Source organism: Haliotis rufescens, unplaced genomic scaffold (genome assembly GCF_023055435.1).
Source record: "Haliotis rufescens isolate VD_foot unplaced genomic scaffold, xgHalRufe1.0.p SCAF_28, whole genome shotgun sequence".
NCBI lineage: Eukaryota > Metazoa > Mollusca > Gastropoda > Lepetellida > Haliotidae > Haliotis > Haliotis rufescens.
Window position 1 is genome coordinate 3,347,643 of NW_025963979.1, and position 20,166 is coordinate 3,367,808.

Here is a 20,166-nt window from a genome sequence, read left to right on the forward strand (position 1 = left end):
TATGTAATTCAGTGCTACAAACTGTACAAAGGTGCTTTATTGTTTTCGTTCATGTCATTGGGGTCCATTAGTGATTTACGAGAAAGGAGTGGGGAGGGAGTGTGAATCAAATGACGCCCCGTTCCCCGCCGGAATATACTTGTTATCTTACTTTACGATCCCAAACATTTGCACAGATTAATCGGTCCACGATCCACGAAGTTCTCTCACGCCCAAGTAGTAAACTGGATCAGTGAAATGTATATTTTCATATGTTTCTTTTTTTATATTATTACAAGAAGAACATAAAAAAAACAACATATGAATACATTCATTGATAACACTCAACAGAAAACCGCCGACCCGAAACAAGTTGTTGCTTGTCGTACACCATATGCTATTTTCTTCTCATTCTTCGATCAACAACAACTTGCACTGCGACTTGTGTTTACACTTTTTGGTGCTATCCGACATTTGGAATTTTTGCCATTTCACGACAGGTATAACCATGGATAACCTCAAACAACAGGTTATGATAAACCAGTTTGTCATGGCGGCTGGTTGTCACGCAGAACAGGCGAAACAGTTATTGCAAGCAGCGAAATGGCAATTCGAGGTAGGTAGTCTGACGAGTTAGGATGTAAACATGGCGAATGTTTATCATTGGAATAGGTCACATTCGGTGCCGATTCCTGGTATCAGTACTTAATCATTTGTGAAAATTCATTGATAAATCGAAAGATTATTCATTTCTGTGTCGTTTTCCCTTACAGGCGGCTCTTAGTATGTTTTTTCAAGATGCTTCATCGCCAATTTGTCGGACATGTAACGGAAACCACGCCAACGGAAATTACCCTGTGAGTATTTGGGCCACAGTCGTCCATATTTGATGACATCATTCCGGCAAATGTTGAAAATGTGACATGCGTTATATATCCTCTAGTGACATTTCATTTCGAAAATGTAATAATGAGCATTTTGTATGTCAGGTTCGCTATTCAATAGAAGTTCTGGTTTTCGAGCGTTTTAATCACTCGTTCCACCCTTCTCATTTGAGTTCGCCGTCAACCAACCCTGTTGTGTTTACATGTATTGCGCATGCCGCACCTAGTTAGGATTGCTTTGTTTAACAAAGGATTTCACTCACATAAAGGTGTTGTCATTTCAGTGATGCACATTTCTGTTGTAATCTTCAATTTCAATTTCATTTTTGTGGCCAAAATATATGTATTTGGGTCATTTGCAGAGTTTTCCTGGCAAATGAATATTATAATTTATTCAGTGCCATATTCATGCAGTTTGGTGAATGTACATAATGGTTCCTTGCAAATAACATGTTCAAGGCATCTGATGATGAGTCAGTATTTATTGTTCTACTTCAATTTTCAATCACTATTTGATAAACCCCTCGGTTCAGTCTTAAATTGTTGGAAATCATCAACTTGTTATTATTTAATTGCATTTGCCACATTGTAAAGAACATTGAAGTTGAAACATTGTTTCAATACCCATTGCAGACAAATTGATGACACATGTTTTTGAAGGAATGTCCTATATCAGTAGTTTCTGATATGAAAAATAAGCATTAACCATAGGCAGCTAGCATTCAGACGATTGAGCTAACATTGACCTAATGTTGTTTTGACAGTTGGGTCAGCATTGGATAAAAACTGTTGCCAGTGTTGGCCCAACATTGACAAAGAAACGTTTGATTAATTAATGTCTGATTTATTACTTTATGCATCCAAGGTAGCCTAAAATGTCTGCACAAAACTAAGCCAGTTATGCTACTTACTTAGGAACCAATAAATGCCGAAAGTTGAATGTTCACTTTGAACTTTCCATCTCAAGTATCTGCAAATTGACAACCTGACATTTCATGGCCATACTTCATCCTATTCACTTTGTTTTAACAATAACTCCCTTCTGCAGTTAATAATTGCAAAACATATACAAATAATTGCAGGCGACTATGTCACAAGTCCCTCTTAAATATCAATAAAAACGATCCTACTGTGTGGTGATCGAAAACTGAACTCACAAAGTTTTGACAGCAGTGATGCTTCCTACATCGTTCACTGTTAGTTTGCATGTTGTTATTATATCATGTACATGGAATGCTTAGGTTTTTTTTAAAAGTCTTGTGAATTGTTCATATTTCACCTATATGACGACAGTCAGTAAGTAATCAGTTCTGATCCAAACAATCCAGCAATTGACATCAACCAAAGTCAGCGAACCTGACCACCCAATCCTGTTAGTCACCTCTTTCGACAAGCATATGGGTCGCTGATGAACAATTCTAACCCATATCTTCACGGGGCACATCAGTTAAAGGGGCACTGATCTAAAGCAATTCCGCGGGACTGGTTGTTGCCTTTGTTATTGTTTTTTCCCAGTGAGTACCCGGATGAAGAGCAGAAATCTAGACTAGTTCGCGCCATTCGTAAGCGCATTAGTCATTTTCATGGGTAGTAATAAGGGCGTATGGTCACATTGATCAACAAAATGAAATACAGTTTTCGAGATAATAAGGAAATGTAGGTATCTTTGTGGGTAGCATCGGTAATGATGACGAAGTTTTGATATGTCACTTGCTTGGTAATTTTGCGATTCTCGTTTACACTATTTTGACTTGCAACACAAAGTCAATATTTCACCTGAGCATTGCTTTTTTTATAGTGTGTATATCTTTTTACTGTCAAAAAGTGTAACATTTTCAAATTTATTAAACGCCTAAATATTCAGTTATTTTACAAAGTGACTGAAAAACATTTCCATCTGTATTATTATGATAACGAATTCCAAACATTTTGATGTTTAATGTCATCACCAAGAGACTGCAAATGTTACGTTGAAAAGTACATTTCTATGTTGTTTGGCTTCTCATCCTACATAATAATCTGTTGTGATGTTTTTAGGCCCGTTGGATCGTCTTAATCAATTTTAGTCAATCTGGACAGATTTTTTAGTCAAAATGCCTGAAATATTTACACATTTTATAAATTGCCTGAGAGAATCACATTTTACAAATTGACGGTAATATATACACGCTTACAAAGGAAAAGACTTGTGAAAACAACGTCTATCGCGCATTGAAGAATTTCCCAAACAAGATTAGAGGAACAAGAACGAATCGGTTCAATGCTACAGCAAATGAAGGAAAACAAAATGCAAATACCATAATTACAACCTACCAAATTTATGTGTATAAATTTAAGGCAGCTTCCTTGTTCGAGGAATGTATCCGTGAATATCCACACAAAGGAACAATATCCTACTCGTCTGCAGCTGTACAAAGAAACTTATTCGATGTCACGTGTCTCTGTAACAATCAAATATTTTAAAAGATATATATTGTTTCGGGATATTATAACCTGTGTTCGTTTCTCAACTGATCACTTAGATTGTTTCAGGTGTTTCACATAGGTGTCAAGTCTCAAGGGTCGGCTGAGAAAGCCCACGTGACAACTATTTTCATAACGTCCACGGTTCCTAAAAAATCCATTGAGTGATAGATAACAATGAGCAATCAATCAACGTATTATCAGTTAACCCTTTGAACAAAGTATGTTGTTTTTACATCAGCACTTCACGCCATGATATGAGTATTCCCTTTGTTTTAGTAAACCTAGATATGTAAACACTCACTTTTGACATATCCACTGTGCAAGATAACAGTGATTAATCAATAAACGTATTTTCTGTTAATCCTTTGATGACTAGGAACGATCCGTTGATTTACAAAAAAAGTAAATCAACTGATCATTCATCTCTTGCTGGGCTGCCACGTGCATATTACATAACACACATTTCACCTCACTTCAAACCTGTATTTAGATTGAATAATTACCCCAGACACAATAAATGCCAAATGGGAACCTTTGTAAGGTAATCTAAGTGGTGCTACCACTAATTATACCTGTAATAAATTCATTAACTGAGCATCAAGTGAATGACGACAAATACACAAGTGTAGGGTTATACCAGAAAACGTGGATGACAACAAGGGAGTAGTAATCGTATTATCGACGCAATCCGAAATCCTAAAATGCTTTCACTGCATGGATACTTTTTTTAATTATTAAACAACAACCATCTGGGGTATTTCCAAATGACGACATCCAATGAGCTCCGCCGTTCTTTTTGTCTGTTTGTTTAGGCTGAAAAAATTAATTAACATGCACCCTTTGTCGAAATCTTTATAGATCACAGTTAACCAATCAGTGTTCAAAAATGCGTTTATTTAGCTGTCCTTGCAGACGGTAGCCCAGTCTCTGGTCACGCTCAGCTGCGTAGCGTATCATCCGAGTACTCACAGGGAAAAAAACAATAACAAAGGCAACAACCAGTCTGGAGAATTGCGTTAGATCAGTGCCCCTTTTAAGCATGAGTTGACCTTTTCAATTGAGTTTGTTTTTCACTTTCAGACTATACTCAACATGCTCAAGAATATAAACAACCAATGTACATTTTGAAATGCCATGTCACGCTTACTGTCATGTACCTCCCACTTTCAAAACTTAGATAGACACTGTAACTTATGTAATATCAGATAAGCTGCTCGGCGCACATCTCTTTGCACGAACTTGTCCTTACAATCACCACCAGCTATATTATACTGAACAAAATCAGATTTGATTGTTACAATGTATGCTACATTATGCAAGCCATCAGTGTGATGACTTAAAATATATTATTCAGCTTCAATCAGGAAGTAAGTGAATATTGTGTTTTCCATTTTTCGAGGAAAAATTACTTAAGTTGGAATTTTTGAATGGACAATGGTTGTTGTTTTCTCAAATAAGGTTTGGAAACAAAGTATGACATTACAAAAACACATTAATCGAACACTTACAGCAGTATTCGATGAAAACAGTACTCTGATGACCGTTAAGAGTAGCATCCCTTGAATATGATTTCCGAAATGTAACCAACATTGTAAAAATGTTGGGGTGTATGTAAGAAATCTGATGACAACATGTTGCCAACCATAGCCATGTTGGGCCAAAGTCTGAATGCTAACTGGGTAGGATTGTAAATTATGTTGAAACAATTTGTATAGCAGCTATGTTTTAATCATTATTTTGAAGGAATTAGGATTTGTACCAGTTTGTAGGTCACATTTATGTCTAGTACCTGGCTACTTTGCACAGTTTTCATGTCAACAGAGTGGATGGTTTGACTTTCTCAGTACAATTTCCAATAAACCACTGGTTGCAAGATTTCGGCATGCTAAAGTGTGCCAACGTAAAACAACTGGACATCATTGGTCAAGACATTGGTCATGGGCATGTTATCTACAGAATGTATCTGTGACAGTCAGCTTTAACTTTGATACCATCAATCTTTTTAGTACCATCTAGTTGCCTTTAATAACACTGTTAACACTGCATCACTTTTTTTTTATCTATTAAAACGTTTTCAGTAAAAAAAAATTCAATGCACGACAGTTATGCATACTGTGCATGCTTATGTCATTGGGGTAGGACATACATGTCTTTATATCATAGGCTTAAGTCATGGATAAAGGCTTTTGTTAAATGATAAACTGTTAGATATTGCTTGTTTATCATAAACATGTTAAAGTGTTCTAACTAGTAAATTAAGTTTTTAGAGTAGGAATAATATAGGAATCGTACTGGAAGTTTGCATATGTTAACTTGAGTTCTTTAACATGTGACAAACAGTACCTGATTGTCATGGATGAAAAATACCATTGTCTTATTTTTTGGCACATCAAATAGTTTGAAATAGATTGGTCAATCAGCTCAGTACACTTTTATAATTAAAACAAGTATAATCTTTAGATGGAAAGTCTTTGAGTTCACATTTCATGATGGGTTTATCTGACAGATTTATCATGTTTATAGTGACCCGACCTTTCCAACCAATAACTCAGTTTAACGAACTACATTGATAGAAGATAATAATTCTCAGGCGGTGCAAAGCAAACATCATTCTTTATAAGTAATCAATTCTAATCAACTTGACAGCTTGATGTTTGAAATGTTTTCAGAAACCATAGTTAAATGAAGATACTTTTAACTTTGGAGGCCTACTTTGTAAACTTGAACTTAGTAAAAAATTCAGTTTGCATGTATCTTGTCATGCTTTTACTAAGATTTCCCATTCAGAGCATTAACATTGCAAAAATGTCTCACAAGTGTTAATAATACATGAATATCTTGAAGTAAGTCACTGAAAGACTTGTAGTGAGACCCGTGAAGATCCAGGGTAGAATAGGTCTTCATGCTTGTCGTAAGAAGCAACTAACAGGATCAAGTGGTCAGACTCGCTGACTTGACTGATGCATGTCAATATTGTCATCATATCCAATTTGCGTCGATTGATGCTCATGATTTCAACCACTGAATTGTCTGGTCCAGACTTGATTATTTACAGACTGCGTCATATACAGTGGTCCCTCGCTACAACGCTACCAATGGGGTCCAAATAATTGGTGGACGTTATAGACGATGAGCCGTTTAACCGAGGCCGGGGCAGGGGAGGGCACTCGGCCAATCTCACGATCTTAGCCTTGTCTCGCACATTGCAATGATACAAGTTGTTTACCGTTCATAGTGTAAACATATATATCCATTGTTTTCGCCGTTTGTTATTATTTACAAGCCTTAACTGTCACATTCAATGTGAATGTAGTCTACTTACATGAAAATATTGATCGATAATGGTAGTAACAGACGCTATGAGTGAAGAGCCAATCACAATTCATTACACAAGTACAGAGTGTTTCAGTGGCATTGATTGGTCATGTTGCTTAAAATACGGAAAACGAGAGTTTTGACCAGCACTATGCGCATTCATACACATTCATACAAATATAGATACACATTCAAGCCAGATTAATTGGTTTGATACGGTTACTTGATCCGAATCAAAAGGAATGACCGCCTTGTTGTGACAGCAACTACATGTGAGTTGACAGTGTCGCCTCAAATTGGATTGCCCAATAATTAAGAATATAAACTTCGCTTGTGGTTCTCTTTTATTGCATGCATGCGCTTCTAAGATCAAAGGATGTATAGTGTGAAAAGTTAACTAGTAGAAGAATTGTATTTCCGGGACTTCCCGCAGATGTTTTCAAACAGATTACTAGAACTCCATTCAGCGATAAACGGTTGATTATGCAATGAGAAGCATTATGTGCAAATGAACAACGATTAACAATGCAATCATGTCTGTGTAAAACTCTCAGTATTACAAGTCTATATAAAGTTTGGGAGCCATGCGTTACCGCGCGTAGTAACCGAGGTATCGCTTTATCGAAGAGCACAATAGCAAGGGATCACTGTAGCTGGAATATTGCCGAGTGTGGTGTTAAACAACAAACAAACAAACAAACGTGAAGTGAATAAGAGCAGCATAGATCCTGTGACATGGCCACAGCAGGTTGTACACCTGCTTCTCATGGAGTAACAGTAGTCCTGAGTAGTCATGATAACCAAGTGGTCACAGAAGTAAGTCACTCAAGTCAGTGTATTTATTATTCACATCTGATGTAGCTTTCACAGTAATTTAAAGCATCTTCTTTTACAGGATATTTGGTTCTATTCTTGTTGAAGCTAGGAAATGGGATTCTTTTTAGTACCTGTTGAAGCTATGGATGGAGTTGCATGTTACTGTTTTCAAATGTTGCTATTTTACAATGCCGCTGCCATGGACAATGTTTGGATAGTTGGATGAAACCATACCCTTCATCCTCCCTCAGTGTAGTGACTGACACAATGACCTCAGACTAGACTATCACATACTTCAATTTCTGACCCTTGTGAGGCCTGAGGAAGCTGAACAGGAAATGTCGCAGGCTGCCAGGAAGAGAGCTTGGGAGATGGACAGTGTGATAGGGTGCAGACTAGGTGAACATGCAGACAGATGGACAGTGTGGTAGGGTGCAGACTAGGTGAACATGCAGACAGGAGATGGACAGTGTGGTAGGGTATAGACTTGGTGAACATGCAGACAGATGGACAGTGTGGTAGGGTATGGACTAGGTAAACATGCAGACAGATGGACAGTGTGGTAGGGTACAGACTAGGTAAACATGCAGACAGATGGACAGTGTGGTAGGGTACAGACTAGGTGAACATGCAGACAGATGGACAGTGTGGTAGGGTAGAGACTAGGTAAACATGCAGACAGATGGACAGTGTGGTAGGGTACAGACTAGGTGAACATGCAGACAGATGGACAGTGTGGTAGGGTAGAGACTAGGTAAACATGCAGACAGATGGACAGTGTGGTAGGGTACAGACTAGGTGAACATGCAGACAGATGGACAGTGTGGTAGGGTAGAGACTAGGTAAACATGCAGACAGATGGACAGTGTGGTAGGGTAGAGACTAGGTAAACATGCAGACAAGAGATGGACAGTGTGGTAGGGTAGAGACTAGGTAAACATGCAGACAGATGGACAGTGTGGTAGGGTACAGACTAGGTGAACATGCAGACAGATGGACAGTGTGGTAGGGTAGAGACTAGGTAAACATGCAGACAGATAGACAGTGTGGTAGGGTACAGACTAGGTGAACATGCAGACAGATGGACAGTGTGGTAGGGTATAGACTAGGTGAACATGAAGACAGGAGATGGACAGTGTGGTAGGGTACAGACTAGGTGAACATGCAGACAGATGGACAGTGTGGTAGGGTATAGACTTGGTGAACATGCAGACAGATGGACAGTGTGGTAGGGTATAGACTAGGTAAACATGCAGACAGATGGACAGTGTGGTAGGGTAGAGACTAGGTAAACATGCAGACAGATGGACAGTGTGTTAGGGTACAGACTAGGTGAACATGAAGACAGATGGACAGTGTGGTAGGGTACAGACTAGGTGAACATGCAGACAGATAGACAGTGTGGTAGGGTGCAGACTAGGTGAATATGAAGACAGGAGATGGACAGTGTGGTAGGGTACAGACTAGGTGAACATGCAGACAGATGGACAGTGTGGTAGGGTATAGACTTGGTGAACATGCAGACAGATGGACAGTGTGGTAGGGTATGGACTAGGTAAACATGCAGACAGATGGACAGTGTGGTAGGGTAGAGACTAGGTAAACATGCAGACAGATGGACAGTGTGTTAGGGTACAGACTAGGTGAACATGAAGACAGATGGACAGTGTGGTAGGGTACAGACTAGGTGAACATGCAGACAGATGGACAGTGTGGTAGGGTACAGACTAGGTAAACATGCAGACAGATGGACAGTGTGGTAGGGTGCAGACTAGGTAAACATGCAGACAGATGGACAGTGTGGTAGGGTACAGACTAGGTGAACATGCAGACAGGAGATGGACAGTGTGGTAGGGTGCAGACTAGGTGAACATGCAGACAGGAGATGGACAGTGTGGTAGGGTACAGACTAGGTGAACATGCAGACAGATGGACAGTGTGGTAGGGTGCAGACTAGGTGAACATGCAGACAGATGGACAGTGTGGTAGGGTATAGACTAGGTGAACATGAAGACAGGAGATGGACAGTGTGGTAGGGTACAGACTAGGTGAACATGCAGACAGGAGATGGACAGTGTGGTAGGGTGCAGACTAGGTGAACATGAAGACAGGAGATGGACAGTGTGGTAGGGTACAGACTAGGTGACCATGAAGACAGATGGACAGTGTGATAAGGTACAGACAAGGTGAACATGCAGACAGATGGACAGTGTGATAAGGTACAGACTAGGTAAACATGCAGAAAGATGGACAGTGTGGTAGGGTACAGACTAGGTGAACATGCAGACAGATGGACAGTGTGATAAGGTACAGACAAGGTGAACATGCAGACAGGAGATGGACAGTGTGGTAGGGTACAGACAAGGTGAACATGAAGACAGATGGACAGTGTGATAAGGTACAGACTAGGTAAACATGCAGACAGATGGACAGTGTGGTAGGGTACAGACTAGGTGAACACGCAGACAGATGGACAGTGTGGTAGGGTACAGACTAGGTGAACATGAAGACAGGAGATGGACAGTGTGGTAGGGTATAGACTAGGTGAACACGCAGACAGATGGACAGTGTGGTAGGGTAGAGACTAGGTGAACATGAAGACAGGAGATGGACAGTGTGATAGGGTGCAGACTAGGTGAACATGAAGACAGATGGACAGTGTGGTAAGGTATAGACTAGGTAAACATGCAGACAGATGGACAGTGTGTTAGGGCACAGACTAGGTGAACATGAAGACAGATGGACAGTGTGGTAAGGTATAGACTAGGTAAACATGCAGACAGATGGACAGTGTGGTAGGGTACAGATTAGGTGAACATGAAGACAGATGGACAGTGTGGTAAGGTATAGACTAGGTGAACATGCAGACAGATGGACAGTGTGGTAGGGTATAGACTAGGTAAACATGCAGACAGATGGACAGTGTGGTAGGGTACAGACTAGGTGAACATGCAGACAGATGGACAGTGTGTTAGGGTACAGACTAGGTAAACATGAAGACAGATGGACAGTGTGGTAGGGTATAGACTAGGTAAACATGAAGACAGATGGACAGTGTGGTAGGGTACAGACCAGGTGAGCATGCAGACAGGAAAGGATAAGAATCAGGTTCAGGAAGGAGATGATCTAAGTAATAACTTTGAAAGAAATAGATGTTTGAGATGACTTGATCAGTAATCAGACATTAATCAGACCTTCACAATATTGGTCAAATATATATTGGTATACGGCTTGCATGGTCCGAATCAATCTCCCAATGGCCATTTGGGGGAGTCTAACCAACCCCTACCTACATGCATGAAGGAATTGCATGGTCCAATCTAAATTGCAGTGCAGTGTGATAGGGTGTTCTATCTATACTGTTCTATTTCTAGCAGTCATTTGTCAAAGCTGATCTTGCTCCTGATGAGCACTATTGTTTTTTCCATAATCTGTTTTACACTATTTCCATTTTACAAATGTAATTTTGATCATGCACTTGTGATAAGCCATATCCAAATGGGCTAAAATCTGCAAAGTTGCTATGTTCAGTTTACTTGCCCTTTAAGATATGGTACATTTTGTTACTTTGGCTGGCATCTGGCAAAAACACAAAAACACAAAAACAGTTCAGTCAGAGTCAGTATACAGTATGAAATATAACGTGTCTGTATATACTGGCCATATTAAACTGCAAAAGCATGGTATTTCAGTGGGCTAGCACTATAAAACTGGCATTAGTCATGAGTAGTTCATGTACGCGTGCACACACATGGTGTGTGGATTGTTCACTTGAGCTCATTTTGTGACTTTGATGATTGGATTGGTACTTCTAGCCAGCAAAAGCTTGGATGATAACTGGGACATATATCAGTAAATTGGGTTTCCAAATGTTTTGCATGATACAAATATTGCAGAATTTGGCCAGATTAAAATAGATCTGCTTGAGTCATGATGAGTCTCGCCCAACTGTCAACAAGTTCACAGAATGTCAAATTCTGTCACTGGATGTGTGGATTCTGCTGATAAATCTGGCTGTAGCTTTCTGCATGCGCCTGTTATTTCATGTAGAACTTGTTAAAAGAGCTAACAAATATTAATATTGTCAGTGTTAACTGCGGTATCTCCCTCACAACCTCCCTAGCCACCTACTGAACCTTGGGCGTGGCTGAATGTTATGTCTTGACATTGTAGCAAATAAACCCAGGACATCTGTGTTGTCGGAAGGTATAGCTGCTCATGATACCATGGTAACCATTGCATGTTGTACTGATATTTTTAACCATTGGATATCTAAATTGCACCCAAAACCAATGTCACATGGATAAATACCATAATAGTTATCAGTGATGCGTTTGGGTTCTTTGGATAGATGGTGTCAGTGTATAGTTTGTGATCATAAAAACATGCTGACATCTGTTCTAATAATCAGCACTACCACGAAGTGTTGTTGCATTCTTAAATACTGGTGTGTGCATTGTGAATATGTGGATGTGTCACCTATGTGTGAGTCTTGGTGTGTGATCCAGTGTGGCCTGTTGTGTTTGTGTGTAACCTGCGGCTCATGTCAGCAGCCTACTTTGTTGATCAAAGTGTTCGCCCAGGCATGGTGTTTACTGGTCATACCTCACTGAACCAGGTCACCCCAGAGTTTAGGCCACAAGGTCACAGGATATGTATCCAGCTTATCACTGCCTAGCCTATTGTATGGGTGCACACATTCTGATATTTGTGGCAAGATTTATGCTACAAACCTAGGTATTGTGTGGCTGTTTGTTTCCCCCCTTGCCCAGAGGCTGTTGTGTTTCCGGTGGTGCTGAGGGGTGTGATACAATGTTGTTTGTGGACCTGCTGCTGAGGCCAGGGGCCTGTATCTTGTGCTTACATAACAAGTACATATACAGTTGGGTTCATGTTAGATTTAGCGCTTGGGATATATTTATGTCATAACTAGGACCTTGTTATAGCCTGAGAATAATTTTAACTGACTAGCTGCAGTGTCATTGGTTCAGTCAGTTTCAGTCAGAAAGCTTTCTGTTGTTAGCAGTAGGGGTGCTTGAAAATGGAACTTAACCTTCCTTTGGAAAGGTATTGTATTTACCATAAATCAGCGTATTGTGCCCAGCTTCGATAAGCTTGCTTGACCAACATCTACCTCCAATCATTAAATTATGCAGAGATGTAGAATATTAAATTTCCTATCTCTCACTATGCATTTATCCCACAGTTGGATGGCCATCATGGCGGGGCATCAAAATATTATAAATATACAATCTAGTGTAAAATTGACAATATTCATTTTGTTTATGTAATATATTCAGTTTTAGTTTTAGAATAAAATTATATTTATGGAATTACAAGGTTGACTATTACCATCCAAAGGAAATATGTACCTGTAACGGTTACAATTACATTTCATCCCCTGACACTGGTCTAAATGAAATAAATATCATATACGGCATTATAAACTTGTCAATTCCATATGTAAACGACCCGTGAAGACGCCGGGGTAGAATAGGTCTTCAGCAACCCATACTTGCCGTAAAAGGTGACTATGCTTGTCGTAAAAGGCGACCAACAGGATCGGGTGGTCAGGCTTGCTGACTTGGTTGATGCATGTCATCGATCCCAATTGCGTGGATTGATGCTCATGATATTAATCACTGGATTGTCTGGTCCAGACTCGATTATTTACAGACTGCCGTCATATAGCTGTAATATTGCATAGTGCAGCGTTAAACAACAAACCAACCAAAATATGTAAACATTGTTCAAACAAACAGGAGATAATCAAAGGTTCATAATTTTTTTGTCCTGTTGATACTGAACATTAATAAATATCCATAGTGAAATTAAAATATGCGAAAATATATGTGAAAGATATGCAAAATCTACATCATAATTGAAACTGTAATCAGTAGAATTCTTTCATTTGCCAACCTTCACCTCAAAGAAAATACCATACATGTACAACTATGTTGACATATAACATCACTACCATTGACCAATTTTTAGAAAATGACTTGTTCATTGACATCATAACACAAAATTTTACAAGGGGACTTTCGTTGATTCAGTGATCGTATATGCATAAATGTGTCATGTAAGTAATCAGAAACATTCTGACAATCTGTGTATTGTTTATTTGTTTTTATGTTTTTCATTGTAAGAGAAATAGACCGAAATTCTGATAAATACTGTTGTCGTTGTTCATGATTTTGTGTCAGTCATGGCATGACGCAGGACGGAAACTTTCTGTTGAATATGCATAATCATTGCAATGTATTTATTTCTCCTTCCCTAATTCTAGCTACGATTCCCTTACCATGCATATTCTGAAAATGTTGAGCCAATGTATGCAATGATTAGATTAATGGATTTCTTAATATCGGAGCAACTGCTACACTGTGTAAAATCTGAATTTTGCTTCTTTTTACATTTTAAAAAGTGCAGTTTTCTGAGCACAGCGTTCATTTTCACACCTAGTTTATTTCACTTGACTTCATCTAGAGACTTTGTAATGGTGACAAAGACCATTTGTCATTTGATTAAATAGGAATTCAGGGATGTATGTATTGCAGCTGAGTTAGAAATACATGTGATGTAATAGGAGTCTCATAACCGGTGTACGTGAAACATGATTTTGTAAACATTATCCATTATGGTGAAAAGTCCACTTCATTCTTCGTGTTTGCATATTCTCCAAAACATTCAAACAATTCTAGGGTTATCAGTCATGTTTTGGAATGATCATGTGTGATTTGATAAAAGACAGATACCCGCAATCAATAATATGCTATTTTTAAAATTCATTTCTCTGAGTAAATATCCGAAATTTAGATTTCAAAACTTAATGTGAATAACACTATGAATGGTGATTTAGTAATGTGTAAAAAATGACGAGATTTACGATGTGCCTAATTTTCAGAGGTTATTTTCAGTAATTTTGCTTTGCCTAAAATGACAGTGGATGATATCACACAGTTTCCCACAGAATTCAAAACTGTGAAGTGTATTTTTGTGTGTGATGTATAAATTGTATTTTATTTGACTTCAAAGTGAGGGTTGAAGAGGAGGGACATGTATGTCCCTCTGGCATCCAGGGGTTAAAACCCCCTATAAAATTTACATGACAGTCCATATTTTCTTGTATATATCACAGATTTGTTCACCGAGTACAGCATAGTAGAAGGAGTACAGCATAGTAGAAGGCGTATGGAACTACCTAGCAACTGTTATCAGCTGGTAATCGAAAATGTTTTAGTTTCCTCAAGTTTGAACTAACTAACTAACTAACTAAATTTAACTCGCTGTTATGGTTTTAATAGGCAACAGCACTTGTCAATTTTCTAAGTGTCCAGGGTGCTTATTAGGGGATTTTTTCCCATTAGGATAGTAAATTGTATACTTGTAAAATATTGAAAACTTTGAAAATAATTCATATGATTGTGAAGATGTATATTATTTGTGCAATTTTTATGACTTATATAAATAATTGTGATCCCACCAGGGGTATGTTGAGTGGAAACTGTTTAAGGCTTCAAAAAGACTGCTTTGTGTTTTATCTGAATGCCACCACCACACTTCATCGTTTCAGCCATTGTTGCTGATAATGTTAGGATATGAATAGTGATACACCTCATATATTATACAACTAGACAACTAGGGGATTTCCAGTAAGATATCTAACCACCATATAAAATCCCCCCAGAATATCAAATGGTCAGTCCCCAAAATGAAAATCCCAAGTTTGAATGAAATAATGAATTTTCCCAATTTACATGCCAAGGGCAATTACCGTATTCAACGAAATAAGCGCTCTCAAAATTAGAAATAGGGGACACTTATTAGAATATAATTTTGGTGAAAGAAAGAGAATTGAAAGATCGTAAATTTCATGTTTTGGGGAACGCAGAAAACAACTGCTCACAGTATTTTACTCCTTTAGATATATATGTCTCTTACAAATAATACTACCTGCATACGTGCACCTATTAACTTACATATGTATGTATTTGTGATAACACAATTCCACATTATCGATGAGTAAAAATGATCGTCGATGCCCATTGTTCCAAATAGGAAGTTCCCGGTACTGGTCATCAGCAGGTAAAGTTGAAAAATAAACATCCGCTTTGTGTTTGTGATTTTCAAATATTACCTTATATTACTTACCTTTATTTTTTGGTGATGTATTTAATGTTTATTACCATTGCTTTGATTCAGTTACTGATTTGTAAAATTGACCTGAATATTGTTTCTCCAAACATGTTTATTGTTGTTATGTCGGCTGTGGTGCTGGTGATGACAGGTCACCAGTTCAACAGTCAATATATCCAGCTTGTGAATAATAATACTACAACCACCTACCTGAGATTAATTTATAAACTTTTTCTGAAGTAAATGAATGCAAATATCCTAAAACTACATCTAGTTTTTAATTAATCATCGTTTTCAAAAGTAGAATAAATTTGCATAACACTACTGCCATAGGCTAATTTGCATATCATGTGACTGGACATTCTCTCGTTTTTAAACAAACACTGAAATCAGAACAGATTGAGGCTTTACATATTGTTTTGAATAATTTTTTGCTACTAAAACTACGACTGTGAGGTGCATGACAGTATATATCTATGCATCAAAATGATCGTATTGCTACCTCTCCGGATGGCTTCGATGACAGCATGTGATGTCAAAACAAAAACAACGCAAATGGAAATAGTTTTTCACGTTTTGAGATATTTTCTCACTGAAAGTTAACCATGACAAATGTTTATCTTGATGTGTAGACTCGTCAAAAAAATAAAACAAGAAAATAAAATAATTGTTGCATTAATAAATATGAGTTGGCGCTGTCGCGGTTTGTGGGAAAGCGGGTTCTATGGAATTGGTTGAACGGATGTTGTAGGTGTTGTAGGGACACGATTTTTCGGAAATTATTATGTAAACATTGAATGAAATTTTGAATAAAATGATTAAGATAGATTACAAACATAAGTCCAGATACTGTAAATCTTGAAATTGCCTTTGAACCAGTCAGTAGATATAAATTATGTGTTGTTTTTAGGATAACACTGTTAATTGTTTTTACGGAAGTGCTCTACTCAGCGCTAATAAGCGGTGCTATTTGCTGTTTGATTGGATTAAGGTAAGCAGGTAAGGATATGTATCATTCGGGTGATTCCACTGGGGATGGGGTGGGGGAGTCACATTGATATTGATTTGCATTTTGGGGTCAGCAGTCGTATTAATTTGGAGACGCATTAATTTCCAGATTTACAGTATACAATGAACACTTAAATAGTGTAACAAAAGGGTTAACTTGCGTAATTCAATGCAGATTTGTTGACATTCTTTTTCCAATGATGTATCATGAGTCATATGTATGACCGCCTGAAAGGATTGAAACTAAAGAAAAAGACTATGCAGGGTATGAAACTCCCAAAAATTTCAGCCAGACAACAGGACTGGCTAGCTGAAATACTTGCCAGCCCTGACCAAAACCTGCCTGCCCCCTATAATCATATGTTTCTCAGGATAAGCTAACGGGGTTTCTTTTTGGTTACATTTTATCATTCATCTTTACATGTGAATTAATGCTTATCATCGGGAAATATTTTGAATATTTTCACATATGAAATATAACCCGACCGTCAGGCAGGGGGATTTGAAAATCTGGCAGCCCGAGTTGAAATTAACCCGTCTCGGACGGTCGGGCAGGCAGGTATTTCGAACACTGGACTATGCGTATTATACACGAGAGATATCTTTTCCAGAATATAATAGCCCATAATTATTGGTGCGCATAACACACATGCGCGTATTATACTCGAATAAATAAGTTTTGTGTTCACTGATCAATAGGAAGGGGCGCTTATTGGGATTGTTCACTTGCCAATATATTAGCAAATATCACCATGGGCGGTTATGACGTCGAATATGGTAGTTTGGAATCCTAGATAAACATCAGCTGTAACATCAGCTTTTACTCCTTCCTGGACTTGTTCATGATGTCTTAAAAGACTGTCTCTGTTTCAGCTGTGCACTCCGGCCAACACTCCTGCCACACCACCAAACTTCCCCGATGCACTCAATGCACTGTCCAAGCTATCCACATCTGACAAGTTTGGGTCCTCACCATATGCCTCATCACCTCAGCAGCTGTCTCACTCACCCAAGAGCATGGAGGTGGAAGCACAGCGATAAGGTCGTGGTCAATGGGCTGACCAGCGGAGTCAGCTGTGGATGACTTGTAGTGGGATTGAGTTGATGGAGGGCTTGGTTGACATGCCACACATACTCCCATGTTGATGCTGCGTACATGCATGCCGTGTAGTGTGCTCACCCACAAGGTTGCGATAGGACAAGAGGAACACTGGGGATATAAATACTGCCGTTTCTGTTTTGTACTTTTGGATGTGAAAAAAACTCTTGGCGAAGATCATGTTGAAGATTTGTTTAACTTTGTTTCTATATGCTGACATCTATAGTGCTAGTGACAATTACTTTTGCGTCTGAATTTTCTGCTTTTTCTCACATTGTTCTTGTTTTTACGTATCATATGATGAACATTCATGACATCACCTTTGTCAAACCAGACTGAACAAGAGTTAATTGTCTCCTTTGTGTTTTCCCCTGTGCACATATATGAGTGGATGCATGTGCATGACATGTGCACTGTTGTCAACACTGATGTGGAAAGAGTTATTGTTTTGTTTGAGTACTTGTGATGAGTGTGTGATGGAACAGTACAACTGAGAGTAGTTGAAGCTGAGCAGAACACTGCCTTACCTGGATCAGTGCTGCCCAAGATAGTCTGGCTAGTTGGGCAGTCAGTGATGTGTGTGAAAAGCTGTCAGCATGTAGAGCTTCGTCTGCCTTGTCCCCCAAACTGGTTGGGGGCGAAGCTCTCGGACTGTTTTCACGCTTCCCACACCACACCAATGTGGCACATGATGCTTAACAGTTTCTTCAGGACAAGCATGAGGATACAATTGTCTTCAGGACAAGCAAGGAAAAACATAAGGACGTACCTGTCCTTAGGACAAGCATGCAGACAAGCCAGAGGACACACTTGTCCTTAGGACAAGCATGCAGACAAGCCAGAGGACACACTTGTCTTCAGGGCGAGCATGCAGACAACCCTGATGACAAGATGTGTTCCGGGCCAGCATGCAGACAAGCCAGAGGACACACTTGTCCTTAGGACAAGCATGCAGACAAGCCAGAGGACAAACTTGTCTTCAGGGCAAGCATGCAGACACCCCTGATGACAAGATGTGTTCCGGGCCAGCATGCAGACAAGCCAGAGGACACACTTGTCTTCAGGGCGAGCATGCAGACAAGCCTGATGACAAGATGTGTTCAGGGCAAGCATGCAGACAAGCCAGAGGACACACTTGTCTTCAGGGCAAGCATGAAGACAAGCCTGATGACAAGATGTGTTCCGGGCCAGCATGCAGACAAGCCAGAGGACACACTTGTCTTCAGGGCAAGCATGAAGACAAGCCTGATGACAAGATGTGTTCAGGACAGTCAAGGTAATGCCAATCCACTGGCATACCTGCCAGTCATCATGGCAGCCAGCGTTATAGTGACTTCATCAGTACAGACATTTTGACAGATGCTTTTGTCAGTGACACTTTGTATAGTTCCCATAGTGTTTGTGGTTTATTTGACTTGAACAATTTACATTATGTATGAACATTAATATTGTGTTTACTTCCTACTACAGTTTCCATCAATTTGGTCTTCATAGCTCAGAATATCACTATTGTCTCACCTTTTGTGTGGAAGCTTCACTCATTTACATTGTATATTGTCATTATCCATTAAATGACCTATCCCAAATGTTAATACTTCTTAAATTTTTTCTTATTTTCCTTTTATTACGAAGTGGCAAAAATATCTAAAAAGCCATGGTGGAGGAGTTGATAAATTCAAACACAGTGTTGTAATCCAATTACCTGCCTCCTCAAGGATGGATTCAGACTACGTTAAAACACAGTGTTGTAATCCAAGTACCTGTCTCCTCAAGGATGGATTCAGACTAGTTTCTAAAAGACATATGCATAAGTGAAGGTCATGAACTCACCATCTGTCGTTGCAGTTGGTGTCTCTTCATGAGTTTGAATAAGTGATTTTAAGAGTGCTTCAACCATTTATATATACTCACACGCAAAAGAAACGCAAGAGTTTTAAGCAAATAGGTACACGGAACTATAAATTGATACTAGTTTTGGCATGTAGTGAAGCCTGTTGGTGTTATCAATATTTTTGGTTGCATTTTGGAAGCCCCGAGTAAGAACGCAACATAAAACACGAATCGCCAAAACGCACCATTTCAATGAATATGTGGGTATCATGCACCCATTTCTCGCGAAATCGAAAATGCACGAACTGTCACAAACTGTAGTCGGTATAAAACTGGCCGATTCTTGGACCTACCACTCCTTGGTCAACTATGCCACGCCTAACTCAAATTCAGAGAAACCAGGCTATCGGACGTTTGGAAGCTGGAGAGTCTGTCCAAGATGTTGCCCGTCATTTCAACATTAACATAGCCACAATTTACCGTCTCCTGCATCGATACAATGCTACACAGACCACAGATGACCTTCCTCGGCGCGGTCGTCCTAGGGTCACCACCCCTCGACAAATTCGGCAGATTACCCGTCAACACCAGCGACATCCGTTCCTAACTGCAAGTGAAAGTGCTCGACAG

The 20,166-nt window shown here is 39.2% G+C and overlaps 1 protein-coding gene across 1 annotated transcript; it reads left to right on the top strand.

Annotated features, from left to right (window-relative positions):
• Nucleotides 1–377: 377 nt before the first annotated feature.
• Nucleotides 378–19,298, top strand: LOC124119379 (UBA-like domain-containing protein 1). The gene is made up of 3 exons (XM_046481867.2): nt 378–595; nt 753–836; nt 17,481–19,298. Exons 1-3 carry the CDS (start codon nt 488–490, stop codon nt 17,646–17,648), a joined length of 360 nt encoding a protein of 119 aa, XP_046337823.1. The 5' UTR covers nt 378–487; the 3' UTR covers nt 17,649–19,298.
• The last annotated feature ends 868 nt before the right edge of the window (nt 19,299–20,166 follow it).

Excerpts from the sequence above, each read along its gene's own strand:
- LOC124119379 (XM_046481867.2), top strand. The coding sequence starts at position 488 with ATGGATAACCTCAAACAACAGGTTATGATAAACCAGTTTGTCATGGCG. Across the intron at positions 596-752 it reads CAGCGAAATGGCAATTCGAG|GCGGCTCTTAGTATGTTTTT; the intron begins GTAGGTAGTCTG and ends TTTCCCTTACAG. Across the intron at positions 837-17,480 it reads ACGCCAACGGAAATTACCCT|CTGTGCACTCCGGCCAACAC; the intron begins GTGAGTATTTGG and ends TCTCTGTTTCAG.